This window comes from Carcharhinus amblyrhynchos, chromosome 19 (genome assembly GCF_965287045.1).
Source record: "Carcharhinus amblyrhynchos chromosome 19, sCarAmb.v2.hapA, whole genome shotgun sequence".
In the NCBI taxonomy this organism is placed as follows: domain Eukaryota; kingdom Metazoa; phylum Chordata; class Chondrichthyes; order Carcharhiniformes; family Carcharhinidae; genus Carcharhinus; species Carcharhinus amblyrhynchos.
The window spans coordinates 26,332,821-26,351,391 of NC_137342.1; the positions used below are offsets into that span (position 1 = coordinate 26,332,821).

At 39.4% G+C, this 18,571-nt stretch overlaps 1 protein-coding gene across 1 annotated transcript in view; it reads right to left on the reverse strand.

The window, feature by feature from the left end:
- Nucleotides 1-18,571, reverse strand: part of tubgcp6 (tubulin gamma complex component 6) — a 47,961-nt gene that overhangs the window by 28,449 nt on the left and 941 nt on the right. The window contains exons 2-7 of the mRNA XM_080207392.1: nt 15,430-16,272; nt 12,645-12,808; nt 8,532-8,742; nt 6,433-6,606; nt 5,207-5,328; nt 2,284-2,359 (exon numbers count right to left, since the gene is read on the reverse strand). Of these exons, the coding sequence (XP_080063518.1) occupies nt 2,284-2,359; nt 5,207-5,328; nt 6,433-6,606; nt 8,532-8,742; nt 12,645-12,808; nt 15,430-16,179 (1,497 nt within the window). The 5' untranslated portion in view covers nt 16,180-16,272. The remainder of the gene's footprint in view (nt 1-2,283; nt 2,360-5,206; nt 5,329-6,432; nt 6,607-8,531; nt 8,743-12,644; nt 12,809-15,429; nt 16,273-18,571) is intronic.

Sequence of the window (18,571 nt, forward strand, 5' to 3'; positions counted from 1 at the left end):
GGACCCAGGTTCAATTCCCAGCTTGGGTCACTGACTGTGGAATTTGCATATTCTCCCTAGTTCCTTCAGGTGCTCTGGTTTCGTCCTGCAGTCTAAAAGATATGCTGGTTAGATGCATTGGCCATGCTAAATTCTCCCTCGGTGTACCCGAACAGGTGCTGGAGCGTGGTGACTAGGGGATTTTCGTAGTAGCTTCATTGCAATGTTAGTGCTACTTTCATCACTAATAAATAAGTTTTAAACCTGCAGATGGGAATGGAAGCCAGCAGCTGTTTGCCAATTTTCCCAAAACAATTCACTTTTTTTTGTACCATCAATTGTAACCTGGAGTTAAATCTGAATCTCCTTCAAAAATAACCCTGGGTTTATCGGCTCTCTCTTCTCACATCTAACGATGGTGTAGAGGAGGATATCCATGAGGACTTGGTCCAGCTGCATTCAGATCTTAGCATGAGAGCATGGAGACAAAACTATGCCCTTCCACCAATCTGATGACAAACTTACTTTGCCAGTAATGACTACTGCTGCTAATTTTAGACTAAGAACTACCTTCAGAACCCTACAATACTTTACAAGTTTCAGTAGGAACCAATATTTTTGGGATATTTCCTGGAAACTCTAAAAGCTTCCTGTATCATGCTTCTGTCCTATGCACCATTTTTATCTCCAGGATCAAAAATGGAATAGAAAACCTGAAGGATATTTGAGAGCAAAGCAGCTAAACAGTAGAGTCTAGCCCTAAACACTATCAGCCACAGCAAAACACAGGAATGCCAATTCAAAATCATACTGCCAAAGTCACGACTAGTCTCAGGATCCTGGAGGGCCCAACTCCGAGCTTTTGAGATTGTCATCGACTTCAGGAAGTAAAGAGGAGAACATCAATGGGGACAAAGTAGAAAGAGTCGAGAACTTCAAGTTTTTAGTTGTCCAGATCACTAACAACCTGTCCTGGTTGCCCCATGCCGACACTATAGTTAAGAAAGCGCACCAGCACCTCTACCTTCTCAGAAGACTAAGGAAATTTGGCATGTCAGCTACAACTCACACCAACTTTACAGATACAACCAGAAAGAATGCTTTCTATGGTGTATCACAGTTTGATATGGCTCCTGCTTTGTCCAAGGCCGCAAGAAACTATAAAAGGTTGTGAATGTAGCCCAACCCATCACGCAAACCAGCCTCCCATCCAGTGACTCTGTCTACACTTCTTGCTGCCTCAGAAAAGCAGCCAGCACAATTAAGGACCCCACGCATCCCGGACATTCTCTCTTCCACCTTCTTCCGTTGGAAAAAAGATATAGAAGTCTGAGAACACGTACCAGCCAACTCAAGAACAGCTTCTTCCCTACTGCTATCAGACTTCTGAATGGACCTACCTTGCATTAAGTTGGTCTTTCTCTAACGCTAGCTATGACTGTAACACTACTTACTGCACACTCTCCTTTCCTTCTCTATGAACAGTATGCTGACTGTATAATGTGAAACAAACAATACTTTTCACTGTAAGCTAATACATGTCAAAATAATAAACTAAATTAAATCAAATTGCACTCCTAGTTAACCTCTTAAACCAGAATAAAACAATCTGACTCCAGCCTGACTTTCATTGTTCCCAATTTGGCAGCTTAATGATTTCTTGACAACAGACGATCTCTATTAAAACAGTAACTGCATTTCGAAAGTATTTCGTTAGTCAAATGATAAGACCATAAGAAATAGGAGCAGGAGTAGGCCATCGAGCCCTTCGAGCCCGCCCCGCCATTCAATAAGAATGCTTGGTAAATAAAGTTCTTTCTGTTTTCTTCCAACAGCCACTGCAACTTTACAAGATGCTGCAACTTCAGAATCTAATAACATGAATTTTCTAATTCTGAGCTGAGAGCACAATACCCACCAGATTTTAGCAAGGTAATATTTCTCAGATTATGACTGTTGACATGGGACAGACAGTGTGTGCTAAATTTCATGAACTCAGCCAAGTTTGCAATGGATGGCTATAATTATTATGCATCCCCAGGTTACGAAAGGAAAACAAATAAAAACAAGCTACAGTTCCTGCTCACTATTTAAGTGATCCCTGCTGGAATTGTGCCTGCCTGTATATGTGCACACTCGCAGGAGGACAACCTTGGGCACGGCTGAGTTGAACACACACTTGGACAAAGTACTGGGAGGAAACTTTTGCTTGTGGAAATTACCATAGCCAAGAAGGAAACATTTACAAAACAGGATGAGAAAGAACACTGATTCAAAGCAGCAGAAAAAAACCCCAAAACTTACAGTGGGAAAAGGTGATGAACTTCCTCGGTTTACTCCTAGTGCAACCGATCCTATACCACATAATTCAGACAAATACCTGCAAAAGGGCAGATTTATTATTCACTATTATTCCCAGCAATTGTGCCGTAACTACTACTTGAAAGTCAAAATAACAAAAATAAATTAATTAATACACAGAAAATATCATAAACCCCTAATGCCATATAATTGTTTTAAAATACACTATACACACCCAATGTAGCGAAACCATTTATTATGATCTGCTTTTCTCATTCTACTGATCTCACATCGTAATTACCGTCTTCCCAAAGATTATCTGAGTATCACTAATGAAAATAATAATAGGCACAGTAGTTACTCCACTTCTCAAGTTTACTCCACCATTCACTTAGATCATGGCTGATATGCACCTCAACTCCTCTTTGCCATTTTTAATGTTATACCTGGATACCCTTGCTGAACAAAAGTCTGTCAATCTTAGTCTTGAATATTTCACTTGACCCAAAACTCTGTCTGTGGGGAGAAAGTTCCAGATTTCAATTCATCTTTGGCTGAAATATTTTTTGCTTACATTCCTAATTGGCCTGGTTCTCATTTTAAGATTATATCTGCTTGTTTTGGATTCTCCAGCAGAGGATATAGTGTTGCTGGTTTTGCCTGATCAAATCTATTATCTTCAAGAACATCGATTAAGTTGCCCTTCAATCTTTTAAATCCAAGGGAATACAAATCAAGTTTATACAACTTGCCTTCATAACTTAACTCTAAGAACTTGTACATTGCTGACAAATTTGTACTGTTCACAGTGCAACACCAATTACTCTTCCTGAGGTTCAGTACCTTAAACTAAATGCAGTACTTCAGATAAATTCTGAAAGGCTCTCTAACACTGAAGCATCATTTATTTCATTATCATCCTTGCATTTTAGTTGCAAGTAGGTCTAGGCAATTTTAGTTTAACTTGACAACTTTTAAGAAGTGTTCACATTATATACACTGCAGTAAGCTAACAAGATGAAGACCTCATTTTGTGCTGACATTGAGCCAAATCAGCTATTTTGTAATTTACTTGGTTAAACAGAAACTCACATGGACTAACCAAGAAATATCGCATAATTAGTAAGCAGCCAGAAACAGTAGTGAATGTCAACTAAGTTATCATTGAATAATAATTAAGCTCCAGGCTGTAACTAAGGCTGGATAATATCCTAATGTTTGAAATTTAAAAACATTAACTTATGCAAATTAATATTTCTAAAGCACTGCTACAAACTTTGTCTGTGGGAAAGTGAGCAATCAGACACCACCAAGCATGAACTTCTATTTTGTCCTTGGCCATCTGGAGCAAGTGCAGCTAATGAATGGGCAAATGTAAAGATTCGATACAGAAAGCATTATGAACAGTCTCATCGTTCCATTTCTTGAGACAATGGGCCCGATTTTACCATATGGATCTGTGGTTGGGGGGAGGGGGATGGTGGAGATTCTCCCAAGTCCATCCTCCCCCACCCCCCCAACCAGAGATCCATCTGAGCCCACACCCCCCTCCCTAACCAGAGATCCATCTGAGCCTGCCCACCCTCCCTAACCAGAGATCCATCTGAGCCTGCCCTCCCTTCTGGCAGACGCCAGCAAGGTGCTGCAAGCTCGCCAACGAATGCAGTAAGAAGTCTCACAACACCAGGTTAAAGTCCAACAGGACTTTAACCTGGTGTTGTGAGACTTCTTACTGTGTTCACCCCAGTCGAACGCCAGCAGCGCCACATCAACAAGTGCAGGTCAGAAGTACGGTGGAGGGACAGCAGCAATCCAGCTAGGTTGGGGGTGTGCTCTGCTCAGGGGGGGACCCTGCCTCCCCTGGGATGGGAGGGGGGGGGGGGGGCTGCTCCCATGGGGGTGTCTGATTGGGGGCGTCTGCCGGGGTGGCCTGCTTCCCAGGGGGTCCGATCGTGGCTCATCCTCCCCCCAACCCATCCGGCTCTCTCTGTTTTGTCTTTCGCACCCAGGCATGCTGTTTCAGTTGTTTTTCAAACTGCGCACGCACAGTTCAGAGGTCCGATCGTTCCGGCAGCGCTAAGCTCCACCCCACAGTGTGGACTGGACCACAGCCATCAAAAAGCAAACGGGCGCACTGCAAAGAGGATTCTGCGCTCGGATCTGTTTTACGTCCGGATCTGGCACTTAGCCTCCGAATGGTAAAATCTGGCCAAATACGTGCAAATAAAATTAACCCAGTACCAACAGTCGACCAATTGGCTATTCACAACATGTGCGATTCAAGATGAGGTAACTCCAGCATCGTATACTTTCTTGCATTTAACTCTGTCCGTTTGGTGCACTCATTTAATCTGAGTTCTTTTGTAACTCTTGCTCCCATCAATGCAACTTGTGTTGCTTTCTAACTTATTTTAATTCTGGCATTTTACTTCTGCAAAGTATTTCATTTATCTTGAGAAATTAAAAACTCATCATGGTCAGAAATTACAATATCAGCCACGCCACTGAGGCAGATTAATAATCACATTTAGATATCCATACACCTGGAAGGTTTATAGATGGAAGAGGTATAGATTGCTTCATAAACTAAGCATTGTTCTCACGCTAAAGTATCACCCAAACACATTGTTAACCAAGTTGTACATTTACTATTATATCTAATGCCGCTAGTTAATATGGAATATGTTTTAGGTCTTTGCAATTGATGGCCAAGATCTGTTGTACAAAAAAGTTAATTACACAATAAATTCAACAAATTTAATGAAAATTATTTTAATCCAAATCATCCTTGTAAACTGAAATCAATAATCAGATATGAATAAATGAAACATTCCTGCTTTGAGCCTAACGAGATGAGACAAACACAAACTTCAATAATTCAAAATATACTGCAATGTACACACTATTCAGAGATTATCACACTCACCTTAGCTGGCGCCCCAGTTTCCTGAAGAGAAAGACGATTGGTAAAAGACTCAATGATGGAGGTGTTGACAACACACAAGCTCTATAATATTGCAGATATTTCCTCAAACCACTTGTAAAAGCCTAACAAAAAAATATAACTTGTTCAATTTGTTTCACACTTTCATTCTTACACTAGCATATTAACTTTGGTACAATACGCAAATGAACTATTGTGTTCTGAAAACTAAACCAGAAAATAATATCTCCCAGTCAAACTGCTGGACCTAATATTTCATTAGCAATTATGGCTCAACACTGTTGCAAAGCTTAGGAATTTATATCAAAGTCTAATATCTGAAGATGGGAACTGAGGTATAAATATTTCTGTCGAACATGATATGGACAAATCTTTTAAAGTATTCTACTTCCTCTTGTACTGAGCAAACAGGAGTCCTGCTCCTATAAATGGCAAAGCTTGTTTAGAGACATAGGCAGGCATTTTCTGCTCCAGTTCTTTTCAGGCAGGTTTGATTTTTTTCACGAGAGGTCCAAATTTCATTTTATGTCAGTGGGAAGTCTCATTGCGATTGCCCCCATCTCTACTATAATAAATTTGCACATGTCCAGTTCAGATTTCTACACCTGATCAACCTTCCTCTTCTCCCCCATCATCCCCCCACCACTCCAAATGCTGAAGGAGCTCAGGTGAATGCATCGCTCAGGTGTGAGTGGTGGAAGGTTATGACTGGGCAGTACTTGGGCACTTCTTTTGTGCATCAGGGCAGCCTTTAAAGATGGCACACTTCTTTCTAAAAAAACTAAGTTGCTGATGGAGTGGACTCCAGCATAAAATCATAGGACCTGCCCCTTTAAATTTTATGCACCAAGTTCCTAGTAATGTGGCAGAGAAGGTCACCATTGGTGCCGGCAGCTTCATTGCAGCTTTGTTCACCCACTGCTACACATGGCAGAAAAATGGTAAAATTCTGCCCATAGAATTCGAAATGCCATGCATTGAGAACATTCTAGCTTTGTGACTAAAGGTACTGTCAAAAATCATGTCATTGCTGTAATGAGGCTCTAAACTTGACACTGGAATTAATGCATTAGTCAAGGCTGTGACAAAAAATTATGATGATATTTTTGTGATCAGCTTTCCTGGCAATAACTTAATTTAGAGCACTGAACTGATTTGTTATTGAGCATAAATGAAAAATAAAGTCCAAATACAAAATTGATTGAAACCTGGAAAACAAGGCCTTTATTGTACGTAGAGTCAAGAATCGGCTGAAGAGAGAAGTGACTGAGACGAGTGTAATATGTTCCATTTTCAGCCAATTCAGAGAGGAGGTTATACATACTCTCAGGGGAAGTTCCTGAAACGTACACTCCTTGCTTGACTACGAATGCCTGTAGAGACTGAAAAGAAATAAAATACAAATCATTTATATATTGACGTAAACATACAGATGAATTAGTTTCTACAGTTTCAACCTATGCTGGTATTTATAGATATATCATTCTACAGTTATTACAGCAATGCTTTGTTATTAAAGAGCACCAGCCTTTTTTAAAAATTCCAGTCATTTAATTACTATGGCATTTTTGTATTTTTCATATATCAACCCTCTTGGTTACTTCATCAAAAAACTTAAGCAAGTTAGTTAAACGTGAATCTCCCTTCACATATCAGTGCTTGCTTTACTTAATTAACTAGCATTTGTCCATCCAATTCTCAATTTTGTTCTGAATTATTGTTTTAAGTCCTCCACCACTGAAGTTAAACTGACTGGTGTGCAGTTGTGCGGCTTATCTTTACACCCTTATTTGAACAGAAGTGCAACATTTGCAACTCTCCAGTCCTCCGGCAACATCCCGGAGTCTAAGGAATGCTGTCTTTGCAATTTCCAATCTCCTTGGATGCATCTCATCCAGTCCTGATTCTTTATCAACTTTAAGTATAGACAGTTTATCTAGTACTAACTCATTTTCAATTTTAAATCCCACTACTGCATTATTTTTCTCCTCCTTCCCATGGTCTGGGCAGTATCTTCTTCTGTGGCAAGGACAGATGCAAAGTATTAATTTAATACCTCAGCTATTCCCCGTCTCCATACAAAAATTCCCCTTATGATCCCTAATCAGCTCTACTCCTTTCACCATTTGTGCTTATAGAAGACTTTGGGATTCCCTTTTATGTTAATTGCCAATCTCTTTTGATTCTTCCCTTTTGCTTCTCTATTTGCAATTTCATTTCCCCTCTGAACCTTCTATATGCAGCTGGTTCTCAATTGTATTTTGCACCAGATATGTGCTGTAAGTACATCTTTCCTTCTTCATGTTAATCTGTATCTCTCTCATCATCCAGGGAGCTCTGGATTTGTTTGTTCTATGTTTCCTTATCAAGAAAACATACTTTGCCTGTGCCCTAATCATCTCTTCTTTGAAGGTAGCCCATTGTTCAGCTAATGTTTTTCCCGCCAACCTTTGAATCCAATTTATTCAGCCCAGATCCATTCTTACCATGCTGAAGTTGGCTTTTCCCTAGCTAATTATTCTTACTCTATACTGTTATTTGTCTTTTCCATGGCAAATTTAAATCAGTAATCACTCTCCCCTAAATGTTCTTTTGCTGATCTTTGATCCACTTGGCTTACTACATTCCAAAGAACCAGATCGAAAAGTACATACCCCCTTATTGAACTGGTAACACACTGTTGCAGAGACTTTCCTGAACACATTACAAGAAATCTTGTCCCTCTCTGCCCTTTACATGATTATTATCCAAGTTTATATTTGGATAATTAAATTTTCCCATTACAACAATTCTATAATTTTAGCACCCCTCTAGTTTCCTTGCAAATTTGTTCCTCTCTTTCTTTTCAACTAGTTGGTGACCTATAGGCTACACCAGGCAGTGTAACTGCAATGCGACCATCTCACAACTCATTTTTTTTTAGATTTAGAACATAGAACAGTACAGCATGGGAACAGGCCCTTCAGCTCACAATATTGTGCCAACCAATATGCCAAATTAAATTAATGCTTTCTTTCTGCCCTTGGTTCACATCTCTCTAACTCTTGCATATTCATGTGTTTATCTAAAAGTCCCTTATCGTATCTGCCTGCACCGCCACCCCGGCAGTGCATTCCACGCATCTATTATATCACGTCCAACCAAAAACTTCAGTTCTACAATTGTTGTAATACGCTGTTGTAACATCATGAACATACAGTGATAAATGTAATGCTTATTAAATAGAAAATTTAAAAAAAGACTGGTGATAAGTTTTTAAATACTAGTATAATGCATCCTAACTACAAATACAATATAAATTCTCTACCTGATTCAGAGAGAAGGTCATTGATGCTACACCAATGAGGACATTGAGGACATCTTTGACTAATTCAGATTCTTTCTGAAGTATAGCTGGTGTTGGCTGCAACAGTGTACCACTGATGAGCTGTAGCTCACTTTCGCGCAACCGGTAGAACTTGTCAAAAGCTTCTCGACCTGCTTCCGTGAGATATGGTTCCTCTTTTTTACCTGGAGGACTACAAAAGAAAACCATTTGGTTTTTTGGAAGTTAACTATTTTAATTAAATTTTTTAAAAAAAATCATAACTTTGTCAACAGTATTGTTTTAAAATAAACATTCAAGTTTCCAAATAAGTGTGAATGAAGTAATTCATTTTTGCAATATCTTGCATACAAATGTTCACGTGGGTGTTTGCTATACATGACATAGAAAACTAATCCCTGCATTCAATACCATTGGTCACTTAACACTATTAAATGTTACTATATAAAGATTTAATCCAGACACTTTTAATACAAAAATGAACAGAATAACCACATATTCAGTTTTATCTCATTTATTAGCTGATGTGAATGCAGTACCTTAAAGATACATAAAAAGCACAAGAAATAAAATACTTATTTTTGAACTCAATCCACTATCCCCTCAGCATTGACTTTGTTTCCCCAGAGCTGGCAGACTGCAATATGACACCTTCTACTTGCTTCACATCTCTTTCTTTGACAGGCACAGTGGGAACTATTAACAAATTGGAATGCATTTCTTGCCAACCACAAAACAACAAAATACTTAGTAACATTTCTCAAGCAATGCAACATTGGAATACAACAAGTTTTTCATGGTTATATCTTTTCCTGAGGACGAAATAGTTGAATAGAAAAAAATACAGTGGCAAGATGAACATTTGCTGCAGTCATAAAAGATGAAGTCACTGCAGCATGCTGTAGTTCTGTGACTGATAATACTGCTCACCCTTGTTTCATGCCGGACATAATGATGACATTCCTTGAACAAAGACACAGCAGAAAGCAAAAGAAATATTTTATTTTAAACTCATGTAGCACTAAATAGCCACTTTTCTCCTACAAGTTCAAATTAAAACCGTTATCTCCACTCTAAATAAGGGCTCTTGGCTATAAAGCAATATATCATGTGCTAGATGTTTAGTTCTGACGCAAAATCAAAGAGGTAAGATAAGTGCTTTAGCCAATACTGTAATGGATCCTGGAACTCTGTTAATGCAGTTAATCTAATTGGAAATTTAATGAAGTAGAAATGCAATGGTTTCCTCAGAGTGGCAATCTCCATTGGTTTGCCACTATGGATGAACTTGCCCTTACTGCTGGAAGGGTTAATAATCACACAAGGTTAAAAATCCTGTAAGCTACTAAACTCAGTCACACAGGGAAAACTACGAGAAAACCACAGGTTTTAATTCAAGCAGACCCAGATAAGAATCAAGGACCATAAAACTCCAAGTTACAAGGAAGACCTCAGTCACACTGTATGTACACAAGGCTGCTATTGATTTATGCACAGCTGCAGCTTGTCTGTATCTGTTCAAACAAGAGACAATGAACATGGGAGGACATGACGGGTTGATTTACCACTGGTTAGAATAAAGCTACTATAATTGTGTCTGGAAGGTAATAGATAAAAAGGGAAGAAATCCATGCTTGGTGATATCATAATTTGGTAGACATGCACAAGTTGTAATTGGACAAATCTAACAAATCTAATCCCAATTGTTAGATTTGAGTGGATATGGGTAACTTCCATGCAAATGTACATCTCTGATTGGTATACGCTAACTTCTTGTAACTGGATCTCAACTATAACTGCCTGTACAATTCTTGAATCAGGGCTCTACCTAGTGTACCAGTAGTTGGAGCACAGGGACCAGCCCACACTATGATTCATAATAGAAGTCTTGTCTGAAATTCCAAGTCTTTGTCTGGTTTTCTCGAAAATGAGACACACTGAAGCAGGGGATGTTTAAAAGGACAATTTAAAAGAAACAGCTAAGCTTCAATGGTAAGTAGTTGAGACAATCAGGGAAAGACCGGGAGGGATGAGAGCGATTTGAATCACTTCTGTTGGATGGTTCTCAGCTCAGCTCAGCACATTTGTCTAGAGGAAACCCTTACGTAGGAACTTTCTAGAGGGATTCCCCAATGCATCACTGGGGTACCCCACTAAATGTGATGAGGGTAACCAGGAAGTTATGGGCTCTTGTTTCATAATAAAATAGGCGTATTTAAGGGAAAGCTAAATAAGGGCAAGGAAGAATATGTTGATGGAGTGAGTTGAAGAAGAGTGGAAAGAATGTATTAACACTGGCATAGACCAGTTGTGTCAAATCGTTTACTGCTGCACTGCAAATACTTTGTAAACTGCCATGAACAGCAATACTTTGCTTTGTGAATCTTAAAAACAGTTTATCCTGATACTAATAAAGCAGAAACTTCTAACAGTATAGATTCATTATCTATGAAGTTAAACAGCACAAGACCAACATCCTGTTAACTACATTGGTGAGCGGCCACAAAACAGTCTGGAAAGTACTGTTGCTGACTAACGCACGTGTGTATGTGTGTGGCCACACATAAAAACTTAAAGGAGTTGCACATGGAAAGAAAAATTGCCTGTGTACAATAACAAAACTGTATCTGACCATCAGAGATAAATAACTTGCGATCTTCCCAGACTCGGGTTTAATTCCGAGTCTCCCCAGGAGACACCAGCGGGGGTCCTTCAGCAAGGTTCACAACCAGTGTTATACTGGTCACGAGTCTCCCAAGCGCTTTCTTTCGGCAGTGCGAAGCTGATTATCATACTGAAATTAGAATTAGAAATACTAATGGGGAACAGGTGTCCTGACCCCGCTGGAGGGAACAAAGGCTATTGAGGCTCCCCAGGGAGGTTGGGGATAAAGAGGGGTGCCACTTGGGCAGTGCCACCATTGCAGTCAGCCTGGCACCGTGACACTAACCAAAAGGCAAAGTGGCACTGTCCATCAGGCACCTTGTTACTACCCACTAGACACAGGGCAGGGCATAGCGGAAGGCGATCTGCTGCCACTCTGCAATCAGGATAAGTGGGGGAGGGAGGGAGTGAGGGCTATTGCTGCTGGCCATTGGGGTCGGAGTAGGGACTGGCCCAGGGAGGTCTGGTAGGCCAATGATGGGCCGGCAATGCGGGAGCCACTGTGCTAGCGCCTATCGCCGCTCTAACAGATCAGCGCACGCGCAGGGATCTGCTCAGTGCTACGCTGCCAGCCTCTCGGATCGGAGTAAGCCACACCCACTACTTACCAGAGTGAATCATGCTGAGACACTCTGCAATGCTCAGAGTGTCGGAGATTCACTCTGGTAAGAACGCCCAAAAAGCAGATGGGAAAGATTCCTGTTTTCTGTCCATTTGGGCACTTAGTTTTTTTTTGGGAGAATCCTGGTCAATATCGTCCTATAATTTCTCAGTTGAAGTATGAAATTTTGATACAGAAAGTAGATTAAAAAAAATTCTTGAAAAAGTGACGTATATCATGATGGTGCACCACAGCATTAAGATATAAAGGTTCAACCATTACTTCCAACAGAGCTCTTGATCTCAGTGACTTTAGGTTAGGATAAACTGTACAACCCTATGGTAAGAGAAGAAAAGGAGAAAAAGCAGGTCATTCTTTGATGCCTTCATGAACAGTTACAGGATAGCTTTAAGTGAGGCTGATAACAGAATGTTTGTCCTTTTACCCACTTAAGAGTAATGCATGTCATGTGGACCTGAGGAAGAGAATAAAAAATAAACTTAACTGATTTTAAAACAATTTTTAATATCTATTTAAATAATAGAGTCGAGAGATTGGTCAGGTAGAGCACTGGATTATACACTCCTCACCCCCACCCAGCCGTCAGCCTACTTAAGGTGGAGAATGCTTGTAAAATAAATTGGGAGGCCTGCTTGCCACCTTACAGGCCATCCCTGACCTGTCTCCCTTGTGATCAGTGGGGAAGGAGTCAATGCTTCTCTGAGTAACCAGGAAATTGAAGCCACTCTTCTGTGATCCAAATGTTTATGTTATTAATTCAGCAGAATTGAAATACAGAAAACTAGCAATAAAATCCATTTTTCACTTACCAGCCAATTAGTTCCCAACATCTATATTTGCTGGGTTCATAAGTAAGCACTGCATTCCACAGATCAATATCAGGAGATGTACTAGGCTCTGACTGGGAATCAGGAGTAAGATTAGATGCTGACTGAAATCCTTCATCTTCTGACTGGTCAATGCTTTGAGGAACCTGTAGAAATATACAGTATTAAGCTTCACCTTGCAAATAAATATCACACTCTATGTTAGAAAAATTATTGTTTTACATAGAATCATAAAAAAAAGGAACAGGAGGAGGCCATTGTGCCATTCATTATGATCCCTTTTGCCTCAAGTGCTACATCTAACTGCTTTTTGAAAGCATACAATGTTTTGGCGTCAACTGCTTTCTCAAGTAGCCAACTCCGTAGGCTGACCACACTCTGGGTCAAGAAATTTATCTTCGCCTCTGTCCTAAACAGGCTACCCTGTACCCCCAGGCAGTGACCTCTGGTTCTGACACCCCCAAATTCCGGAACAGCAGCTACCTTGTCCAGTCCTGTTAAAATTTTTATAGGTTTCTATGAGGTCTCTCCTCATTCTTCTGCATTCCAGCAAATACAATCCTAACCAACACAATCTCTCCTCATATGCCAGAACTGCCATCCCAGGAAGCAGTATGGATAACCTTCTCTGCGCTCCCACTAGAGCAAGAACATCCTTCCTCAGATGAGGAGATCAAAACTGCCCAAACTATTCCAGGTGTGGCCTCACCAATGCCCTGCATAACTGCATCAAGACATCCCTGATCCTGTACTCAAATCTTCTCGCTTTTTATTGCCTGCTGCACCACCCATGCTTACCTTCAGTGGACTGGTGTACAAGGATGCCCTGGTGTACAAGGACACACAGGTTTTGTTGCACGCTCTCCTAATTCATGGTCATTCACATTGTAAGTTGCCTTCCCGTTTCTGCTACCAAAGTGGATAACCTCACACTTATCCAAATTACACTGCATCTGCCTTTCAATTATCCACTCACTCATTCTGTCCAAATCACACTAAAGGATCTCTGTCTCTAACCTCCTCACAACTCACCTTCCCACTCAGCTTTGAGTCATCTGCAAATTTGGAGATAATCAAATAGCTGGCATCCCAGCACTGATCCCTGCGGTACCCCACTAGTCATACCTGCCATTCATTAAAAGACACATGTATTCCTCTTTGTTTCTTGTCTGCCAACAGTCTTCTATCCAACTCAACATAATATCCCCAATCTCATGCTCATGAATTTTACACACTAATCTCTTATATGGGACTTTGTCAAAACCTTTCTTACAGCCCAATTAAAACACATCCACTGGCTTCCCCCTCATCAACTCTACTAGTTAAATCCGCAAAGAATTCCAGTAGATTTGTCAAGCATGATTTCCCTTCATAACGATACTTAAAGACAAAGTTCAGCTTCTCACAGTAACAAACTGGTCTGAAAGACCACAAACTCAAAACTCTTAACTAGCTCCATGAAACTCACTTCTTTCCAAAATTTCCATTACATATTGTAAAAAGCCATTGTTTTGCTATGTAGTTACATGATCAACATGATGTAAAAAAAACTGAACGAGAAGCTATTACGTCAGTTACAATTATCAATCAGTAGAAAATTACAAATTTGAGATAATAAACATCTCATGGAAGAAAAGTGTAAACAGCCCCAAAGTAAACAATGATATTTTCTAAATATTAACAATTCAGAGAAAACAGTAACAGCAAGAAAAGATCACAATAATTTGTGAAACTGACCCAATCAACATAATACAATTAATTCCTGCATTTCATTTGTACACTAAACATATTTCATCTCTTTCCCTCTCCATATATTACATAGATGTATATAAAAAGTCAATGTATGACTGATTCCATTGCCAAATTACAATGTTGAATTGTAAGTTAACATGGAATATTCTCAACTATTCACAAAAACTACACTTTAGCGCAGGTCCCAGGTAATCAACGGAAATCTATTGCATTTTCATCAAATTTTTTTTCCACAAGAAACTCTGTACTCCTTAACACATATTAACAAAGGATTATCTTGGGTAAGAATTGGTTTCATGTTAGGAACATTCGGAGTTCAATGCATCCTAGTGCTGCCAGTCTGCAAAGCAGTAAGAATTAGTTTTATAATCAATTTTCTGTATGGTAATACAAATTAACATGCTTCTTCAATAAGTTGCCTATCTGGAAAAATAAGAACTGTGCTGCTATTATTGATTGACTGTAATCTGCCAGGTACTCAACCAATACTGAAACTTGATTTTGCAGATATCTCCAATTCATCATCCAGGAGTTCATCATCCAGGACAAGACAGAGGAACTGCTACAAGAGTCATTTGTTATCAACTATTGTGGCTGAGTAGCCCTTTTTATGTTTTCAGATCAGACATGTGGAGTTTCAACGTGCTGTCAGCAAATGAATAAAACCAAAAAGAAAAATGGCTCTTAAAAAATGGGTTTTGTCAAAAGTATTTTATGACTTTAGTACAAGTCACATTAAAAATCTAAACACCTTCCATGATTTCTTGAACTGAAACACATTATGCTAGTGTGTATAAGTGAGAGTTAGATGATTTCATTAAGAATGTGCTGACTTTCGGTTATTTACGCAGGATTTCATATTGCAGTCTATGTAAAGGGGATTTGCAGGAAATTCATGAGCAAATAACTACAAAACGTGAGCACAAATAGGAATGATTTCCAGGGTAATTTCTAAATTACACTGCCACAGGAAATTTTATCTTATACCAGTGACGTTATACTTTGATTCACTTACCCGAATTTTAAGTCCAGTTATATCCACATTATCTGGCACTGCAGGCAAATCCAACTTAATTTCCATTTCACAAGTACGACTGCCTACTAGTGCACCAAACAGTGATACTCGGGTATCTTTCTCATACTTATCACCAGCTAAATAATTGTGGGAGAATAGTCCAATGCCAGGTAAACCAGTCCCAGGTTTTGCATCCATTAACTGAAGGGTGTGCTGTACATTGTCATGAAATTGCAAGTCTTCATTGGAAATAAAGTTCAACAGACCTGATTCAAACAAGCTCACATCATAGTGGTCATAGCCCTGAAGTTTTACATTTCTTCCAACATTTTTATTGTTTAAGAAATAATCCCTTTTCTGTGGCTGAAGTTGATATGGTCCAGTTCCTGCAAGCTCAATCAGAAGTTTCAGAACAGAGTTCAAATCAGTTTGTGGCATACATGTTGATTTTTCTAATTGCTCTGTAAGATCCTCCAAGCGATCAGCTTCCATATCCAAGCCAGCCACCCTCAGATTGAAGGACAACATCAAGATCTTGTTTTTCACAGGTAGCTTACTAATATCAGACTGAAGCTTTGGAGTTGCTTCTTCTCTGAAAAGATTTATAAATAGGGTATTGTAAACGACCCTTTTTAATTTATCTTTGAACTGTTTTCGGTTGAGTCTTCTTTTTCCCAAATAACATTTCCATGATAAACCCGCCATCTGGGCTTCACAAAGATCTCCAAATAGCTGTGTAATGCTTGCCATTGATGTTTTAGAAATGTCAGACGTGCCAAAGTTGAACAACTCTCGCCCTCAGATCCGGCACAAGAGAACAACACAGCCAATTTTCCTTTGAGTCTAGGGGTAAAAAGGAAAAGAAAAATTCTTAAAGACTACAGTGCAACGTTAACTTTAAAACATCACGGTATTCAGGTACAATTCTTTCCACAATTGACAAAGAATACTTTGCTTTTATTTACTTATTTTCCACCAAAGTGGGCAGAAAATATACTTTTTTAAAACTAATTTTATGGGGTATGAACATCACTGGCAAAACCAGCTTATTGCTTGTCTCTAACTGTTCTCCATTTCAGAGTACTTTTGAGAGTCAACCACATTGATGTGGATCAAGAGTCACATGTAGGCCAGACCAGGTAAAGTCAGAAGATTTCCTTCCGTAAAGGATATTAGTGAACAGATGGGTTTTTATAACAATCGACAATGGTTTATGGTCATCATTAGACTTTAAATTTTGCCATCTGCCATGGCAAGACTTGAACCTAGCTCACCAGATCTTACTCTGAGTCCCTGGATTACTAATCCAGTGACAATAACACTGTGCGATTGCCTCACCAAGATAGGTGGCACTGGTTTTGATTTCTTAAAATCAGCTTGGCTGGCTCAGGATCTGAAAACTTACTCGAAATTAACATGCAAGCACACTCCTTCAAGTATCCCATTGCCAGGTTATTATAATTTAAACTGAATTGTTACATATTTAAGTGCAAACAGGATTTTCACCAATTTCTACGAGGATATATTTTAGCTTTCTTTGTCAGCTCTAAGAACTTTATCAACCCAGCCATTGGGAAGTGCCAGTGTATGACCCAGTGTAAAAACTAAGAGCCATGATTGACATCACAAACTTTATTACTCCCAACTACAAAAAACATGGCCATTACAATAGAATGACTGAATCAAAGCAGAATGAGTTTGTGCGAAAGTTGGATCTTGAAAAGTTAATAACATTGATTATTTCACCTCACTTTACCTTCAGTTATTTTCTGAACTTTAAAACACTGACCAAACTCTACCTGCTCTAAAATAAGTTTTCTTCAACAACTCCAGTTCAGCAATTACAAATCAGCTAAGACACTGAACTATGATGCCAAAATAATAGGTTTCAAGTCAGAATCAGTCTGGTTCAAATTTTATAGAGCACTACTTGAATCTCACCTGGAGTACTTTGTCCAGTTCTGATCACCAAAGTATCAGAGCCAAGTTCAAGCACCAGATACAGTTCAGGAAAGATTTAGGAATTTGATCTGTAGAATCTGAAGTCAGAGTTATGAGGAAAGACTCAAGAAACTTCAAATTCTTCAGCTTTGAAAAGAGCAGCTGAGATGTAATCTTCGAGAGAGACAGGAGAGTGAACAGCCTGGGAGAGGTAAATTAGAATAATACTAAATTGCAAGAGTAGAACAAGGAAACACAGGTTTAAATTATGAATGTAGGATGAATTTTGACACAGAATGAGCAATAAACATGGTTCACAGGCTTCCAAAAAGAGAAAAGAAATTTAATGCTGAAATTGAGAGTCATCTTTCTGGATGTTTGACAAAGATGAGCCAAATAATCATCCTCATCCATATTTATTTGTGCAATAACATTCTAACTCAATCATCTTTGTGTCAGCAGTTAATCTTGCTGTTAATAATTTTCTAAAGTTATGCACTCATATCATTAGAATCAAGTACACAGAAACTCTCCAGTCTGCAAATCTATTGTTCAGAAACACCAGCTAACCTGCATTTGAGCAGGTCCAAGCAACTTGCCTCATTTTAGAACAGTGCAAGTATGGCAGGTACAGAATTCGGATAAGTAAAACAATTTATATTACTGTCCAATTCCGGCCTCATTTTGGGTTCAATTCTGGCCTCGGGTCAGTGTCTGTGTGGAGTGTGCACATTCTCCCCGTATCTGCGTGAGTTTCCTTTGGGTGCTCTGGTTTCTTCCCACAGTCCAAAGACGTGAGAGTTAGGTTGATTGGCCATACTAAATTGACCAAGTGTTGGGGGATTAGCAGGGTAAACATGTGGGATTACAAGAATGGGGCCTGGGTGGGATTGTGGTTGGTGCAGATTCGACAGGCCAGATGGCATCCTTCTGCATTGTATGGGTTCTATGATTCTATGATACTGCTTTATACTGTTGCATTACTTTATTTTACATTTCAGGTAAACGTTTATATCCAGTGTTTTTAGGTTCAGACATTTGTGTTTTCGCATTCTAATATCATCCAGAAAATTCCAAAAGTGAGAAATGGTTCCAAGCTTTCTACCACTGGAGAGGTTACAGTACATTCACACCACATGGTTGCCTCCTCAGGTAGTGCTAATTCCAGGCATCAATTGTCCAAAATGTGCTGAGCCAATTG